The sequence below is a fragment of the Glycine soja genome, chromosome 2 (assembly GCF_004193775.1).
Source record: "Glycine soja cultivar W05 chromosome 2, ASM419377v2, whole genome shotgun sequence".
In the NCBI taxonomy this organism is placed as follows: Eukaryota; Viridiplantae; Streptophyta; class Magnoliopsida; order Fabales; family Fabaceae; genus Glycine; species Glycine soja.
Genome location: NC_041003.1, coordinates 50,597,189 through 50,616,837, shown reverse-complemented (window position 1 = coordinate 50,616,837; position 19,649 = coordinate 50,597,189). Strand labels below are relative to the sequence as shown.

Here is a 19,649-nt window from a genome sequence, read left to right as displayed (position 1 = left end):
AAAATTCTTAATTTGTTTGACGTACTATTTTTTTAACACTAAAAGCTTACGCATTTCAAATTATCAATAATAATAAGCCGTGCAAAACAATAACGTAGATGTCCTTGCTCTTGTGCTACGAGTTATGAGTATATATAGCTACAGCGGGACATCTAGTGCATCACGTAGATGAGCCATTACACTAGCATATCTCTTCACACTCTTATGTGCAGCTAACAGGGTTTTAAAAAAATACCCGATAAAAAGTGTTTTTTTTAAGCCTTTCAAATATTAGTAATTATTTAGGCACAAAGTTTTTGGCATCCAACAACCCGAGCTTAATTAATTTACATTATTAATTTAACCATTAAGAAAATAATAAAGAAAACATGAAAGAATTTTTTGATTCGCAACTACTATAACCTCCCCCAACCACGATTTTTTTAATATTTTTTTCTAAATATTCAACCTCAAAAAAATAAATTTGAACCAATGCACCCAGGATTTGAAGAGTTACCCTCCCGTGAAGCAATTTGGTAATATTTTAGAAAAAAAAACTTAATCATGTTTAAGGTAACCAATAAACAATGAAATTTTATTTTAAATCTTTAATAAAATTTTTTTTGTGAGTTCTTAGTATATTAAAATTTTTATTTTAAATTCATAGTATTAGTTATGTAATAACTGATCATTTTATAAATTGATCTTTTAAATATTATCAACAATTGTGATAGTATCATGTTATTACGTAACTAACAACAAGAATTTAAAACAAATTTTTTTCAAAACAATAAAAAATTATTAAGAATTTAAAAATGTTTACCATATTTAATTCTTACAAAAATTATATTTTTGCATAAACTTTATATTTAAAAAACTCACATAATAAAGAAATACTAATAGTTGATAAGAAGAGGAGAGAGAGTGGGTGAAGGGCATTATTGTAAGTCTTGACCAAAAACAAAATGATCCACACACCTTTCCCTAAGATGCAAATTAATTGGTTACCCGTATACTTTTGATTCAGGTGTAAGCAATCTACTTAAGTAATCGAATTCATGTGTGAGTTGTGGAAAACTCGTGAACCAAAAAAGTATAGAAAATTGAGCGGCATTATTCTGCAAATGGTATAGTCTATAATATTTTTATTCAACGGTGCCATAACTCTGGTAGAAATTCGTAAAACGATTTCACACCCCAACGCACGATGATGAGTTTCTGTCAAACAGTTTTGTGGCTGATGTAAACTAAACGCGGGAGATTGGGCATTATTTGATTAGAATTGAAGATGTTGATTCTTTGGTATGATTTGACTAAATCCTTTCCCCACGCCAAACCAAGCCACGAAAGTTGACTTGGATAAGAGTGTAGGCTGGCAGCAATTACCGCTGAAGGGGTGAGCCTCTTTCCCACGTTGGACTGACTGACCCAGTCCATGTGACTTAATATGTCAATACAACAACAATTAATAAATCATCCTTCCATTAAAGTTTTGCCTTTTACTGTACCATATACATTTCCTATAGCCTCTTGCAAAGCTAAATTCAATTATTGAAGCCAAAGAAAAAGAGACAAGACCAAAGGCAGTGGCTGCCGTGGAAGAAAGACGAAAGGTTTCATCGATCTCTGTTGAACTTCAAACACTGAGGAAGAAGAGCCACAAAATTCTTCCTTCTGCAGGGTGCAAGGTACTGCTTCAATGGGAAATTGCTGGGGTCCTCCACCTCACAACCCCACCCCAACAACTACCGGTAACCTTAGTAGTAGTACAGGTTGGTTGGTTTGGTTTGTTTTGTTTGTTGTTGGTCTCAATTCATTTGATTTCCCATATGTGTTCATTTAATTAATTTATTTATGATTTCTCCTATGTAGGTACAACGGGGACATCTCAGGCGATCAGCAGCATCAGCTATACTACTACTACGACTACTAATTCCTCTGGAAGTGGGAGCAGCTCCATAAATAGCAAGTTCTCAGTGTCAAGCGGTGATCAGCCTTATCCAAATGGACAGATCTTACCTACCTCTAATTTGAGGATTTTCACTTTTGCCGAGTTGAAGGCTGCAACTAGGAATTTCAAAGCTGATACAGTGCTTGGGGAGGGAGGTTTTGGAAAAGTCTTCAAGGGTTGGCTTGAAGAAAAGGCCACTTCAAAGGGTGGAAGCGGAACAGTCATTGCCGTCAAAAAACTCAACTCTGAAAGCTTACAAGGACTTGAGGAGTGGCAGGTAAACTAGTTGAATTGCTGAATTGAGGGAGTTTTTGAAATAGTGTAGCTGGAGAGTTTCATCAAATGTTAATTGTGTAATAAAATGAAGCCATTTATTTCTTTCTTTTGTTTTATTCTACACTTATAAATTGCTATTAAACTAACGCCTCATTCTTTTTGTGCAGTCCGAAGTAAATTTTCTAGGACGTCTTTCTCATACCAATCTTGTTAAGCTGTTGGGATACTGTTTGGAGGAATCGGAGCTTCTTCTGGTCTATGAATTCATGCAAAAGGGCAGTTTGGAAAATCATCTATTTGGAAGTGAGTTCTTAACTAAATGTCACTGTCTTGGCAAGTGTATTATAAGCTCAAACATGAACTAAAATAGCAAATTAAATGTATCTTTTCAACTAAAAAGCTACATTATTTTAATTGTAGGGGGTTCTGCTGTTCAACCACTTCCTTGGGACATCAGGCTTAAGATAGCAATTGGAGCAGCTCGTGGCCTCGCTTTCTTGCATACATCCGAGAAAGTAATTTACAGAGACTTCAAGGCCTCAAATATATTGCTTGATGGAGTGAGTTCTGCGCAAAATAAGCATACACAAAATATATTTACTGTTGCCATGCTATGAGCATGATGAAAAAATGAATGTTTTACTTTTTTTCTATCTTCAACATCAGAAATCGTTTTAGTTTAGTGTGTACTATTGGGTGCTCAACTTAATTAATTTCTGTTATGCTACAGTCCTATAATGCAAAGATATCAGATTTTGGCTTGGCAAAACTGGGTCCTTCAGCTAGTCAATCCCATGTGACAACAAGGGTGATGGGCACATACGGCTATGCAGCTCCTGAATATGTAGCCACCGGTAATGTCACACTGTTCTAATTGTAGTGCATGTGCATATTTGGTATAAACTGATTTTTTTCTTCTGTTTTCAGAACTCTTTGGGTAAGTTTTGAATTATAAGCTATGTTAAATACAAAATAATCCAATTGAAACGTGAATTTAAAGCATATGATGTTATTTTGTCATGTTCAAGTATTTGTTTTTTGGGGAGGGGGCTGGAAATTTAAATTTAAATTGATTATTAAAGTAATGTACCTTGAAATGTTGTTGGTTTATTATGCAGGGCATCTATATGTAAAGAGTGATGTATACGGGTTTGGAGTTGTTTTGGTTGAAATACTAACAGGCCAACGAGCACTTGATACCAACCGTCCAAGTGGGCTACATAGTCTAACAGAGTGGGTGAAACCATACCTGCATGACAGAAGAAAATTGAAGGGCATTATGGATCCTCGATTGGAAGGAAAATTTCCATCCAAAGCTGCATTTCGTATAGCTCAGCTTTCTTTGAAATGTCTTGCATCTGAGCCCAAACAGCGGCCATCAATGAAGGAAGTTTTGGAGAATTTGGAGCGCATTCAAGCTGCCAATGAGAAACCTGTGGAGCCTAAATTCCGTTCTACTCATGCCGCCAGCCGTCAAGGTCACCAGGCTGTGCACCATCGTTCTCCACGTCAGGACGGTAGTTATTAGTTAGTTTCTCTTAAGAAAACTAATCCCGTTGGTTCGTTGTGTTATTTGTCTCTCCGTTGAAGACTTTGCCTATTGTTCATTATTTATGTATTTCTTGGACTCAGATTTGTACGGGTAAGTCATGTATTAGTATTGTAAAGTGTAAATTATTATTTGTGTTCTGTTAAACAAATAGTGAGGTCTCTAGTACAACATTATCAGGAAAGTGTTTGCATTAAATTTGACGAGTCTATCTAGATACAATGTAACTGTTTACATATACATATGAACCTGTGAAAGAAAGAAACAAGAGTCCAGAAAAAATGATTAGTTACATCAGTAGCTTCGGGTATGCACAACTAGCCTGGTAACATATTCATGATTGTAACTGAGACTGGGAGTCTGATTCTCTGTGTGCGCCTGTTGTGGGAAGTTTATTTTTCTCGTGTACTGCATAAGGGGCAAATTGTTGGAGGTAAAAGTGCTGGGAATAGAAGACTACATGTGACAACTTCAAATATGGCGTTGTATCCTTTCAACAATAGAATTTTGTGGTGGTGTGGGAATGCAAGAGGTTTGACGAATGATTCCCAACTTGGCCAAAGATTCAGGATCATTTAATTCATTACCATTGTTAGTTCTTACGGTTTCAAAACAGTGATGTGAAAATTATGTTTGAATGAATGCAACAAAATTATACATTAGTTTTCTTGCTTCAGATTTTAATTTCATAAGAAATAGCCAAGTTCGTCGTGTATAATCATCAACAACAATAAGGAAATACCCGTGTCCATGCAATGAAGATAATGCACTAGAGCAAAAGCATGGCTACAGAAAATATTAAGGTACTTTCTTGCTAGTTAAAGATATATATGGATGGATTCACCTTATATAGATAACAATATATAAGGGGAATATCCTACACATTTCATTTGATGTTTTTGTCCCTAAATTAATCACAAAATTATCATATATTATCCTTACATTGTAACTGCTCATGTCACCAACTATCACTATTTTGGGCTGTGAAACAAAATTGTCCCGCCACAATCCCACAAATGAGTAAGTGATAAAAGAACTACTCACATACAAACATTTAATTGCTATTTCAATTTCACTAATGATGACTATATTTCCTTACTTCTATTTAATTTTATTCCTTCATTTTGTCTTCACCTTTGCACCTTTCTCGATCAGAAACAATTTTCCTACAAACTCATCTCTTCACCCTTTGAATATTGAATTTGCCTGTTAATGGTATCGTTGTTTGCAACGAACTCGATCTTCAACTTAATTCGCAAACTTGAACATGCTTTGTATGCCAACTATATCTAAGAAATCATCTTACCCCTTTTCACTTGAGCAACTTGCTTCAATACTGTTTTATATCTTTTATTTTTTTTTAATTTATCCCCACTTCCTTCTTAATTTATATTCAGGTTCTTTGTTTAGTCTTTGGATGCGAGATTTTTTTTACATGGTATGATACAATTTCTTTTAATTGTTTCTGTATGCATTTTATTTTTTTCCCTTAATATTTTATGTGCATTTTAGGTTTATGACAATTCCATAACTTCAAAAAAGTTGTTTAAGCAATTGATTAACAATCAAATTCGAAGTAAGTTATCAGATTTTGGAGTAATTTTGATTTTTAAGAAATTCGTTTTTTTATATCTTATTTCTCTCTCAATCTTATCTTTTTTTTTCTCTTATTTTTATTTTCATTTATATTATGCTCTAAATCTTTTTCTTCCCATCAATCAATTACAAAATCCCGCTATAAATGTGACACAACTAAACTTCATACATAATTCATTTCAAATATATTGTCAACCTTCTATTTATCTTTTTAAATTCTTTATTAATTTCTTTTTTTTTTTGCATTAATGTATGAAAAAATTATTTCTTTAATAGGTGATATAAAGTATTAAGAATTTAAATACTCAATAATCAAGAACAAACAACAAAGAGAAACATGAAGGAAAAATACAAAAAATAAAAGGCAAAGAATAATCATGGAACAAAGACAAATGAATCATCTTAAAAGATGAACAAGTTATAAAAAAAGCATAAGCAACACAATTAACATGTCAAATGACACAAGTAGAGTGAGATTAACATCTATCCAACAACCAATCCTGATCAATAAATTAATTATCAACAATTTGATACAAGTATCAAAACATTTAGAATAATATAAATTTTATATTTTCGTTACTTTCAGGTATCCATCTCAAACGTATGGTAAGATTAATGATTGTTGATACGTAATTTTGTTTTTTAAATTACACTCCATACTTTTTATTCAATTCAAATAATAAATTTTATATAATTGTTAAATAATTGTTTAATTGATTTACGTTTAAAATTAAAAAAAAAAAATTATAATATTAGTGGACATAATTTTATGGCATCTTCATAGTTTGATCTTATAATTTTCTTTATTAAAAGTTTAAAATAATTGTATCACTGTAATGAAAACAATATATGCAATGCAAAATAAAATGGAATAACACAAAAGAAATTTACAATTTCACATGTTTTTTTTACTATGTCATTTTCTTCTAAAATAACCTGAAGACCGATTGTTGATTTTGTTACAACCCAGACACCTTTTCTTTATAAAAAGTTAATAACTTCTAATTCATAGCTCTTTCCTATCACCTTCTCTCTTCATTTGTTGACAGATTAACTCTTATGGGTATCAAATATAAAATAAAATTGATTTTAAGTTAGATAATTAAATTTAACGTGACTATATATTCATAATTTATTAACGCAACTAAATTAAAGTGAATCATAAATACACTTTCCATCTTAAATCAAAAAAGAAAAAAACTTCAATCAATTATACATATAACCAATTTTATATGTTTTAAATCAGTAAGGTGACATGTAGAAAAATATAAACCAAATTCATTAATTTGTGCTTTTTATACTTTTGATATTTTCTAAAAAAAATAAAAAAGAATTCCATTAAAAAAAGTGTGATATTCTTTAAATTAATCATGAATTATGTATTTAGTAGAATGAATTTTAAAAGACTAACATATATATTGAAATTACACATGTAAGACAAAATAAAATGAAATAACACAGAAATAATTTATGATTTCACGGATTTTTGTAAATAACTAAAAACACAAGTTGGATATACTGTTAATTTGACCAATCCCAAATAAATAGCTGGTGCGTAATAAATGGTCATTCACATATTTAAAAACTCATTTTTATTTTATATGTAAAATTGATAATTCTAAAAGTGAAACAGATTTACTAATAAAAAAGTAAAACTAATTTTAAATATGTGTTAACCTATGTCAAGTAATCGTTCATTTTAACTAAAATCCTGAAATGAAAACTATTTTTTAAAATAAGATAAAAAAACTTGTTTTCAATTTGATTTTTTTAAAAAAAAATCACTTGAATAACAAAAGCATAAGAAATTAGAGACAAATAATTTTTAAAAAAAATTGAAAAACATGAAACAAAAGTTATATTCGACAATAGAAAATAAAGGCAGAAAAATAATATAATTTTCAAAAAAAATTTAAAAATTATCTTATTCAATATTAAATTTTTAAAATCAAAATTTTAAGGAAAATAATTTTAAAATTTTTAAAACAACAAATAATTTTAAAAATAAAATGTTACAAAATATGTTTGCATCCAAGGCACTAACACATTATTATAACCAGAAAAAATTAAAATAATAATAATAATAATAAATGAAAAGAAGAAACCGCCAGAGAAGTTGCAGTAACCGTCAGTTGGGTACATAAGGCAATGTGGTTCCATTTGAAAAGGTTTTGGTTGGTTGAATTGAGGTATGAAGAGGGAGTCTGATTGTGGCGAAGCGGGTTCTTCTTCTTGGTGTGTGGGAAAGAAGCAGAAGCAGAAGCGGTTAATGGAGGATGCAGGAGGGTGGAAGGGGAAGATATCATCATCATCGTCATCGTCGGAGCCACGTCCCTGTACCGAGTGCGGCAAGAAGTTCTGGTCGTGGAAGGCACTCTTCGGCCACATGAGATGCCACCCGGAGCGTCACTGGAGAGGGATCAATCCTCCGCCAAATGTGATCAGGAGACAACAACAAATGACCCAGGAAGACCACGAGGTCGCTGCCTGTTTGCTCCTGCTTGCCAACGCCAAAGACAAAGACAAAGACAAAGAGGAAGATGTTCATTTCGAGTGCTCCAGTTGCAACAAGGTGTTTGGGTCCCACCAGGCTCTTGGAGGACACCGTGCCAGTCACAAGAACGTAAAGGGCTGTTTTGCCAATAATGCTGCCATAGGAACGTCGTCTAGTACTAGTGATCAGGAGAACATGATGATTCTTCATGGTCACAAGTGCAGCATTTGCCTCAGGGTTTTCTCTACTGGTCAGGCACTTGGTGGCCACAAGAGGTGTCACTGGGACAAAGGGGACAACCTCGGTCTCCTTGCAGACTCGTCATCCAAGTCTCTCTCTCTCGTCGACTTGAATTTCCCTCCCCCTTCCTTCTCCTCCCCCCTCGCTCTCGATTTGAGGTTGGGACTCTAGACTAGACTATATATATACTCTATTCATTATTGCTATTCATCAACTTTCAATGTTATCCTCTCCTCTCTACACCTACATTTCCAATTTATGTACTATGCAATAACTGCATCTATTTCACCAATCAATTAATTAATTTATATTCATTTTACATACCCCATTCTCTCTACATTTTGGCCTGACCAACTTTATTTCTACGGGGCCTTCTTGACAATAAAATAAATGCTATTTGTACAAATAACATGTCGCCTACATTCCCTCCTATTTATCCTTGACAACACAACATCTTCGTTTTCTATTATCTGTATCCATGATTTTAAAAGCATTTCTTAAGGTTTTTTTTTTTACTTTTTGTGAGTTTGTGACCACATGACAAGGAAGATAGACTTTGTATCATAAAATGTGAAACTTTACGAAGATGAGAAGAAAAGGAAGTCATGAACGTTTGTTGAACAAATTAATGAATAATGAAGAGAAACGCTCTTAGAGGCAATCCTTTCTTGAGAATGGAAGAAAGTGTGAACAAGAGAGGGAAACCGAAGAAAATTAAAAAATCTGAAAGAAAGAGCAAGAAAAAAAAAAACTGCAGCTAGCCCTATTTCAAAGCAAATAAAAGATAGGGACTAATTACTATTTTCATCAGTGTCATTAGTTGTGGTAGATAATGAATAAAACGACTCTTAAACATGCGTCATAGTGAAGCCTGAATTAAACACAAGGGTTGGATACCAGTTAATTAATAACAGTGTGCTACATGCCCAACTAGTATTGTCACCCAACAATTGAAAAGGTAATTAAAATTTTTTTTGTCATTCTTTGCCACAAGAAGCCAACAGAATGACAAAAGACATACATAAAGACTGCTCACTTAAATGATTACAAAACTATTTTTTTGTTACGAGTGAAGGTTCAAATTTTAACATGATTGAACTAATGATTCGATTGTCACAGCAACAAAGAGTTCTTTACAAGAGGTTCAGATACTACGTACTTAACTCAAAGACCTTAGATGATATTTCACTTTGTCACGTTCCTTATCAGCATGCCAAGTTTGGTGGACTCTTGTTTGAGGTTTACACTATAAGGCCCAGATTAGTATGATCGAACCCAGGATAGTTCTAACCACTCAAATCCCTTATATCGTCGGGAGACCAATTTAAGGACTAATACACTATTCAAAGCCTACACCACAGTGCTTTTTATAATTATATATGTTCAAAAGCAAATTAAGAATCCTCATCACTTGTTCACATACTTCACGCCAGGCATGTTTCGTGATATTTTGTTAAAAGGGCTCACTCTCTATTAGGATTACCACATGGCTAATGAGCTCGAATGACATTATTATAACTCACCCGCATTCGAGAATTATAAATAAAGTATTTTTAATATATATCACTAGATAGACATTCTATTCCATATATATATATATATATATATATATATATATATATATTATCATGTTGATATGATATGCATACTAACTTAAATGTTGAGTGTCTTTGTAAGTATTCAACCTTGCTTCCATGCTAGATGAGTATCAGTGTGGTCACTTTCATCAACCTAAAAAGACTTAAGTATATCATATAAAAAGCTGAAGCAATGAAGTTGTTTCAATTTTGTCCGTCTATATATATATATATAAACTGAAGCAATGAAGGATACGATCATTATATAGATCATTTCGAATCTATAGCCTAAGGAATTCCTTGGTTTTGAAGGTATAAATAAACTTGAGCGGCGTTTGATTTGATAATATAGATCTGCTTCAAATTTATTTAATTGTTGTAATTATTAATTCTACCTGCCCATAATCTTATGTCCCTTATAATATTATGGATTTTTGAATTAATTAAGGAAAAATATTTAAAAGTAATTAAAGACGGGGCAAAAAATACAAGTGAAATCGATCACGTAGACCAGGATTTCTTCTTACTAATAAAATACAAAAGACTGAATATCTAATGCAGATGCAATACAGATTCATTAATATCCATGGCGGGACCCTTTAAAATTTCTATATATATGGAAAAATTAAAAGAACATTGTCATTTACATTTAAAAAGTATCATTCAGATACTTCAGACAAATTGAATCAATATTGGTTGACTTTCAACTCAATTAAAAAAGCAGAGGAAAAGAAAATGCCATTGATTCAAATTTCAGGTTAAAAATCTTAATTACCTTGACGAAATTTGAGTTGCTTAATAACTGTCACAAATGACATAATTTCTTTTGCACATGAACAAGCTAGTATTCCAGGCTTAAATTATTTGAACTTTTTTAAAAAAAAATATATATAGAAAGTTTCCAAATCCAAAGAAAAGATAATAGAAGTGGGGCTTCCCTTATTGGTAGAATATATATTTCAGGCTGATGCTATTAAATCATGCATTCTGCAGCTAATAAATTAGCAGAACTTCATCAGTTTTTATTTAAATTATAGACTATATAAAAATGAGTCCCACATAAAATTGGTTCTTGAACAATGCATAGTCTGGGCTCCATTAATTATTTCATATACAGCAGCACCCATTATTTAATGCAGTCGAAGATGATAACCGAAGAAGCGACTAAAGCAAACATCTAATATTAAATAGTGTAAGGGGATTTGGAAAAATTGGTTTGAATCAACGACGTACGTTGATAATAATTACTAGTATTTTATGGGTTGGTCAGAGGCTAGTAGCTACTAGTGTTATAGCTAATGAAAAAGACTATCAAACAATAAGATAGAAAGAGAGAATAAAAGATAATTGTTGATAACATCCCTATGAGATATGGAAATCCATAACAAATATAGCGAAACTGTATCTATGATTTAGTGCGAGAATCTAAAGCCTTACGATTGCCTATCTCGTAACCATGCATACTTATATTACTTAAGCAGATCCTCTTTGACACTGATTGCCGGCATGCTCAATTTTAGTTTAATTTGGTTTCCTGTTGATCAGACATGTTGCATTGCTATCAAAAGTATTTAAATACTAAACTAAAATTATGTGTTAATGTCAAATCTATAGTTTCTAGAGCCTAATATCTCTATTGCGCTACGAGGGAATTTGGAACTCGAGGAAAAACAAGTCAAGGAGAAGATCCCAGGAACCTCGTAAGCACCTTCCAGTCGATCTACAATAAGCTTGCCATTATTTTAGTCGTCTTGCTTTACCACATGGACATGACCATAATCATGTATTAATTTCTTGGTATTATAGAAAAATAGAAGAAAGGATCAATTGGTAAAGAAATATGTTGAGAATCCCACATTAGATGGTTAATGAAGATGATAAGTGCTTATAATAGTTGCATAAATCACTACTTATGAACTAATTTTTAAGAAGATCGATCGGGTGATGGATAGTACCACTAGTCCTCACTTGTTGTGATATATAAAAAAAATGTACATTTCATTTTCTATTCATCATTTTTTTTTCTTTTCCTTTCTCTCCTTCCACTATTTTTTTTTTTTTTACTTTTTTATCCTAAATCAAATATACCTAACGCACGAAATTTTCTCATGAGGGAAGTAACATATTGAAAAGGAAAATGTTTTAAGAGGTGTTACAATAAAAGGTTGTCCTTCTATTTTAAGATGCATGTTTATAAAAAAAATAAAAATAAGTAAATGATAAAAAATAATTTATCAATAATAATAATAATAATAATAATAATAATAATAATAATAATAATAATAATAATAATAGTAGTAGTAGTAGTATAAGTGTATTATAAAATAGTTGTGTTCCCCTCTCCATTAAAAATATTTGTTATGTTGTGTCAAGTTCAAGTACCGATTTAAACATGAGATTCGCATTAATTTTATTCATAATATGTCTTTGACGAGATTATGGGGCATGTTTTGACACTTTATATGTATGGGAAAATTCCATTCAGCAAAAAAATTATGTATGGGAAAATTCAAGTTTTGACGCTTCATAAAATATTCATAATTATAGTAATCAAGTCATTACTCACAAATTAATGGTTATGTTTAAGTTAATGTTAAATAGTTTAAATATTATTTGAATTTAATTTTTGACCAAAATAATTTTTAATTAGATTTTATTTATTTTCTTACTGAATTTTAAATTAATCAGAGTCTTTTTCTTGATAAATTAGAAGTTAAAACCAAAAAAGATTCATAATTATAGTATGGGAAACATTAGCGTGACAAAATAGTCTGGCTTACAGTTTATTGATATAGCATGAAACATGTGTACGTTTTCATTAAAAAATGTCATGTACATACAAGGGTGTTGATGATTTGATTATTTAAATAACTATATATAATTATAACTAATAAATAACTATATTATAAAATTATAAGTGACTATTATAATTATAATTAGTTATTGTTTTAAAAATATGATCAGTTATAAATAAATTAGTCACATAACCATTATATAATAAGTTATATATAAAATAACTATAGAATCGATTATAGTTTTATAACTACTTTTATATAATTAGTAGTTATATAAAACTAATTTTTTTAGCAGCCCAACATATATATATATATAGGAATGTTAGAGTTAACATGCTTACATTAATACTAAAATTAATTTGTCATATTTTTCATATATTTGAAGATAAAACTTGAATTTTATATTTCTACAATGTGTTTAGTTTAGAAAATAAAAATAAAAAAGATAAAAATAAATAAAAACATTGAACTAAAGTAGAACATAACATATGTGAATCTAAAAAAAATACAAAATCTCCTCCCTATAAAATACACCATTAGGATTAATTTGTTAGTAACATTCAGCTAAAATATTATTTATCCAATTAAATAATGTAAAAATTACGAGAAGAGAAAAAAAAAGTACTTGCTAGTAACATACAGCTAAAATAATATTTATCCATACTCTAAAAAAAATAGTATTTATACAATTAAATAATGTGGAAATTACGCGAAGAGGAAAACAAGTGGGTTGGGTGTCTAACTTTCAGTTGTAAATCCACAGCATCTGACTGGGTTCTAACGTCAGTGAAGATAAACGATAGGTTACATGTCAAATCATTGAAAGATGCAAGTGGAAGGATCAATCTCAAAAAGGATATCATCATTAAACGTATACAATTGTGGTCCATTATGATTATTATGGTCTAATAAAAAAAGGGAAAACTTAAAGGTGAAGGATGCAAAAATAAAGAGAAAAAGTAAAAGAAATAACAAAATTAATAGTTTTTTTTTGTTATATATATCAATAATTCTTTACACTGTTACGTCAATCTTTTAAGTTAAAAAACCTAATAATTTAAATAAGTAATATAATAAAAAAGAAAAGAAAAGGAAAATTAAAATGATATGAAATAATTAAGTATACAATATATAATAATCTAATAAGAAACTTGGATAGGGATCATGCATACATTTAAGAGAAATTATGTGTGTAAGAATGAAAAAAAAGAGAGAAAAAAGACAACAAACATTTTGTTGATATTTTAAAAGATTAATATGTTTATTTAATTAAATTTAGAAAAAATAATAAATTAATTTACTAGATATTAAAATTGATTTTTTTGTTTGACTTAGTCTATTAGACTAGGTCTCACTTTATTTTAACCTGGTCTTTGGTGATTATTCTCATTAAAATCTCTTGCTAGTTTTGTTGTTCAAATTTTATAATTTTATTTTTTTCATCTTCTTTTAATTTGATAGTATGAATATTTTTTATATTATTATTTAATCATAAATTATTATATATAGTAAATTAGCTATTTATAATAATATTGAGGTTTTATTTTTCATGACTTTTTTTATTTTAGTTATGTCGATTATGTTTTGCAAGAGTAACTAAAAAATTAGTTAAAAAGTAATTGGAAATTGAAAAGCTGAAATATAACTGCAAGTTAATAATTAAAAATTGTTAAACTAACTTATTCAATTATGAAAAACAAAAAGTTAGATTTTAATATTTTTAAAATACTACTTGAAGTGACACAACAAAAAATATTATACACTTTTAAAATAATTTATTTATCAAACATGAATAATAAGGTCAAATAATTTTTTAATCGATAAGTTTTTTAAAAATAAGTTGAAATGGCATGCTAATCATAACCTTTGTTGTAATTTTTTTCCTACAGAAATCTGGAAAGTACTGATACTCTCTTTGTCTAAAATAAATATCATTTAGATTATTTTATACAAATCAATAAAAATTAATAAATAAATATAAGAGAATATTAATTTTATAAAAATAATCTTATTATTAATATTACATTACAAAATTAAAATAACACATATTAATGGTAGTAGTAAAAAAATCATTAGAATTGCATTAAAAAGATAACATAATTCTTATTTTGAAATAATTTGATTTTCTTCAAATTTGATGCTTATTTTGGGGGAAAATACTTGTTTTTGTTTGGGCTCCCTTCACCGTGGCTTTCTGGGTTAGACTTCTATTAACATATTTGGTTTAGATTCACTTCTGAATAATTAATTAAAAAAATATAATAATGGGAGTTTGTTTAAACTTAAAAAAAATAACTTTTAGATAAGTATTTTTTTAAGAAATAAATATAATTTGTTTCTTAAAATAAACAGAAAAAAAATACTTTTTTAAAGTAAATATAATTTAGACAAATATACTCAAAAAATTAAAAACACTAATTATTTTATTAAAACAAATATTTATTTCGATAGATAAGTTTAAGCAAATTGACTGAATAATAAATCAATTAATTGTTACTTTAGCTTTTCTATGCATAATTTTATGAACTAAAATTAATTCTCACTTGTCATCCAAACATACTACTTTAATTATATATATAAAAAAAACTTCTATTTTCATCTTCCAAATCATATAAAACATATAAGTCACCCTAGCATAAAACTTTATCGCAATTCAAGAAAGTGATTCGCACGAAAGTATTTCATTGTTTAGTTATTTTTGGTTGTGATTAATTTGTGAGTGTAAACAGAAAGACACCAACTTTGGAAATTCAATTACGTGTCAAGAATATATTGGATGCTCAAGGCAAAAGGAATTTTTATTTTAAAATATCCGTTTATTTTCTAAATATACTATGAAGTATCAACAGTATACAGTAATATCTACACTCTTTCCTCCATCAATATCAAACATCAATCATTATGATTATTATATTATTAAATACTCTTACCAATTTCGACTAATATAAGGTTATGCTTTCCGTTTACAATATAATAATACTAAAACTTTTAAAAGTAAAATTGGTTGAATCACACTTTTTTTTTTATAATCATAGATGTTTCTTCTAAAAAAATGGACAGATGTTTTTTCTTATTTGAAAATATATTTTAAGTAGTTTTTAACTTTTTTTTACTATTTAACAAAAAATATTTAATTATTTGATAAACAAAATTTTTTAATAATTTTTTAAATATTAACTTCTAGTTTTTTTATATATATTTTTTTATTTTTGTCTTCAATGTATTTATTTATTTTCTTTATTATTATTTTTAAATAAATCATAATATTATTATTTTTCTTTTATTTTATATTTTTGAGTTAATTCAATAGTTAATTTTATCATAAATTTTTAATTTAATAAATTAATTTTTTTAGCTATTAACTATTATTTTTTTTCAGCTAACTCTAACTTTCAGATAATTTTATCAAACATAACATTTATGAACATGTATTATTTTTATTACTTATGAGTTGATAAAATCATAATATGTGATTTCTAGTTTAAATCATAAGCACATAATTCTGTTAAATACTTTGAAATAATTTTTTTTCTCTCACAATAATTTTATTCCACTGGAACAAAATTACTTATGGTAAAAGATATTAATGGTCCAAACAAAAAAAAGATAGTATAACATAATATAATATAATAGCGAGACTCGTGCATCCCATCATTTAAAAAAAATAAAGAAAAAGATCTAGTAAAAAATACCTTAAATTACCCTCATTTATTGTTTTACATTTTTATACTATTTTTAACTACTTGATTTATATTTATTTAGGAGAGGTCAATTTCTTCATTAAGTCTTAGTTTCTAGAGGAATTAGTCATTGATGGTTGACTAGAGAATACCTAGGTTCAAAATAAAAAATATTTGTCTTAAATAACTTTCTATATTATTTTTGCTACAAAAACAATTTTTTAAAGGAATACTACAAAAACATTAATGGATGTTATTAGTTCCTTGTAAAATTTAAAGTTGTAAGTACTAAAAAGAAAAGTCTTAAATTCTTAATTTCTCAACTACATATAATATTGTAATTGGAAAAAATTGCACATTTGTATATTAAAATTCTAAAACAACTAGAGTTTCAAAACGAAAACAAAAATTTAAAACACTAAAGTTTTGAAATAGAGGAAGGATATTACTATCTTATTCTTATATTTATAGATCTCTAAGGCTAATGCACATAAATCAATGCTTTGTTTGCTGTAAGAAAAAAAGGAAAAGGAAAGAAAGTGACAATAAGAAAAGAAAAAACAGTAAAAAGTGAAGTAGTTTTTTAAGTTGTTTGATTGTGTAAAAATTGAAAGAAAAGAAGAAAGGAGGTATGTGTATAAAATGATACAAATATTCCAATTAAAAAAAAATGTATAATAAATAAGAATATATTTATCTTTCATCTATTTGATTTTGTCTTATTTTATTTCTCTTTAATTTTTCAAAAAAAAAATTGAAATAGATCCCATTATTATTATTTTTTTCTTTCCTCCCATGCTTTCTTGCATACCAAGTAGAGGATTTTTGTTGTTGTTGATAAATGTGCATTCCTTCTTCCTTTTTCCCTTTCCTTATTTTGTTGTCATGGAAACGGAATGTAATAAATATTTAATGAATATTAAAATATTATTATATTTAGACTAAAATATATTTATTTAATATTTTAATTCATCATGGCGTCCCGTAACATAATAAGAGTATTAAATAAAGATATATTTGAAAAAAATATATTAATTGGACTGAATTTCTAAAACATAAATTGTTTTGTGATAAAAAAAGAGAAAGGTATAACATCTATACACATGAGGAGGCAGTAAAAATATAAAATATTTAATATTTATTTTAAATAATTAATAGAATTTAATAGTATGTCCCAAAACTAGAGATTAATGTATTCATACAAGATTGCAAATATTAATCCAGATTGCAATAATCAATCTACCTATTGAAGTAATGAAAAGATAATAAAATTAGCTTAATTACATAAATGACCAATATTTTTGTAATTATACTAAATAGTATCTCAATACTTTTTCTCAAACTAAAACTTACTAAGTTTTAAGTCTATCAAAATAAGTACCTTTTCTTTAATATAAAACAAACAAGTCCTTTCTTTTTGACAGAAAAATAAACAAGTCCTAAATCCTATATTACTCAAATTTCAAGATAGTAATTTATATTTTCCTAGTAATAATTTTGGAATAAATCGAGTCAAGTGCGAGTCTCACGATGACAAAATCTATTCATTTCTAAGGACAAATTTAGTGGAGAAGCTATATTGCATATCTTCAAAATATTGAGACTTCTTTTAAAGTGTTAATTTACATTTTTTTCTAATGTAATAGAACAATTTTATATTTTAAAATTAAAAATATTTAATAAATTCTTATTCGTATATATAAGTCTTAAAGATTCATATATATATATATATATATATATATATATATATATATATAAGTCTTAAAGTGAAATTATTTTAAAACAAAAAATAATACTAAACGTATATTATGTTGTGGTGCTTATCTATGATACTAACATGTACATCCAGTTTATGGCAAGCTATATTCTTTCTCTCTCCAAAATCAAGAGACGGCTCAATCTTCTTAAACTCTATAATTAAATTTTAGATAAAATATATTTTTAATTCCTGTATTTATAGTGAAATTGTCTTAGTCCTTGAATTCTTAATTTGATGCATATGATACTAAGTTTTACAAAAAGCAGTGGATTTTTTCTCTTCTTATAGTGATATGTAAGGAATGATGAAAATAACTGTTGTTTTAAAGTACAAGAAATAAATTGATCAAAATTAGAGTACGAGAACTAATATTTTTTATTATTATAAAAATAGAGAAACTAAAAATATATTTTATCCTTAAATTTTTTTCGATTGTGGGTTAGGTTGGCTCTTGCCACATATACTTTAATTTCAATGCGTTAATACTGTATTTTTGTGTGTGTTCTGAATGCTGTATTCCTCTTGCTCTAGTTCTCAGTTCATTTTTAAAATATTTTTTTTATTCTCTTTATCATACAAATTTTTATATTATTTTTAATTCATCAGAAATTGAAAGAAGATTCGTCGGCCGACCTATTTGTTAAAAAGGATTTCTTTGCTCCGTTCACTAATTAGTAATTACTGTACATGCGTAAGCGCATTGACAATGATCCACCTCAACAAAAAGTAGGCTAAGCCTTTTTAGGCTTAGTTAAAAAATAAATTCATTTAATAATTGATTGTGACAATAATTGATTATTAATATTGTAAGTAATTATATATAAAAAAATTATATTTAAACATATTAAACTGAAAAGGAAATTTAAGAAAAAGTTAAAATATGTTTTAATTACTATATGTAAATATAATTATATTTAATTTTTGTCGTCCTTCAATTTTTTTATTATTATAAATTTTAAATTACTTAAAGAGCAATAATACTTGTCTAATAAATTATACAACAAAGTGTATAACCAATTAGGAGTGGAAATAAAGAAGGCCGGTCTACAGAGACCTATGATCTGACCTATATAAAACTTAGTCTAAATTAACTTATTTAATTAAAAGGTTAGGCTCAGACTTTTTTAAAAGTCTATTAAATTAAATAGATCAGACTTAGGTTTATTAAAAAGTCTTATAAACCTGATAGGCCGGCCTATATATATTTATATTATTTTTTGGTACCAATTTATATTAATATTATTTTTTGGGTATAATTAATTATTTTTTTTAAACTAGCAGACTTTGATTACACATCCGTGTTCCATAACTTCAATTCCTATAATCAAGTAACACTTTAATTACAATTTAGGTGTGAGTCATGTGTCTTTTATATTTCTCGTTATTTTTATTGACTTTCCTATTTATTAATGTTTAGTTTTTCTTTAACTTTCCTATCACGTTCCTACTCCCCAAAGCAAAGAAATATTAAAGATTTAATCTAAAGAAGACTTTTAAAGAGATTATCAGGACAGACTAGGCTTTTAAAAAGGTGAGACCGAACCAAAATAAAAGTCTTTGATAGGCTATAGGCAAGACTCAGACCTCAAAAATTCATCGTAGACTAACGTCAGGCCTTTTAAAGCCTGGTCTGACCTGCCCTATTCCTATCCCTGCAACCAATGAACCTACAAAGAGAAAGAGAAATAATTTTGAATTTTAAATATAATAAATGATAAAATAGTAGAGAAAGATAAACACAAAAATGATTTAT

General features: G+C 28.1%; 2 protein-coding genes across 2 annotated transcripts; both read left to right on the top strand.

Moving 5' to 3' along the window:
* The first annotated feature begins 1,451 nt into the window (after positions 1 to 1,451).
* Positions 1,452 to 4,424, top strand: LOC114404066 (probable serine/threonine-protein kinase PIX13). Its single transcript, XM_028367191.1, has 6 exons — positions 1,452 to 1,751; positions 1,852 to 2,207; positions 2,374 to 2,509; positions 2,627 to 2,766; positions 2,937 to 3,060; positions 3,325 to 4,424. The coding sequence occupies exons 1-6, from the start codon at positions 1,679 to 1,681 to the stop codon at positions 3,732 to 3,734; spliced, it is 1,239 nt and encodes a 412-aa protein (XP_028222992.1). The 5' UTR covers positions 1,452 to 1,678; the 3' UTR covers positions 3,735 to 4,424.
* Positions 4,425 to 7,356: 2,932 nt separating this feature from the next.
* On the top strand, positions 7,357 to 8,395 carry LOC114372233 (zinc finger protein ZAT3-like). Its single transcript, XM_028329707.1, has one exon. The coding sequence runs from the start codon at positions 7,543 to 7,545 to the stop codon at positions 8,254 to 8,256; it is 714 nt and encodes a 237-aa protein (XP_028185508.1). The 5' UTR covers positions 7,357 to 7,542; the 3' UTR covers positions 8,257 to 8,395.
* The last annotated feature ends 11,254 nt before the right edge of the window (positions 8,396 to 19,649 follow it).

Excerpts from the sequence above, each read along its gene's own strand:
- LOC114404066 (XM_028367191.1), top strand. The coding sequence starts at position 1,679 with ATGGGAAATTGCTGGGGTCCTCCACCTCACAACCCCACCCCAACAACT. Across the intron at positions 2,767-2,936 it reads CAAATATATTGCTTGATGGA|TCCTATAATGCAAAGATATC; the intron begins GTGAGTTCTGCG and ends GTTATGCTACAG. Across the intron at positions 3,061-3,324 it reads TCCTGAATATGTAGCCACCG|GGCATCTATATGTAAAGAGT; the intron begins GTAATGTCACAC and ends TTTATTATGCAG.
- LOC114372233 (XM_028329707.1), top strand. The coding sequence starts at position 7,543 with ATGAAGAGGGAGTCTGATTGTGGCGAAGCGGGTTCTTCTTCTTGGTGT.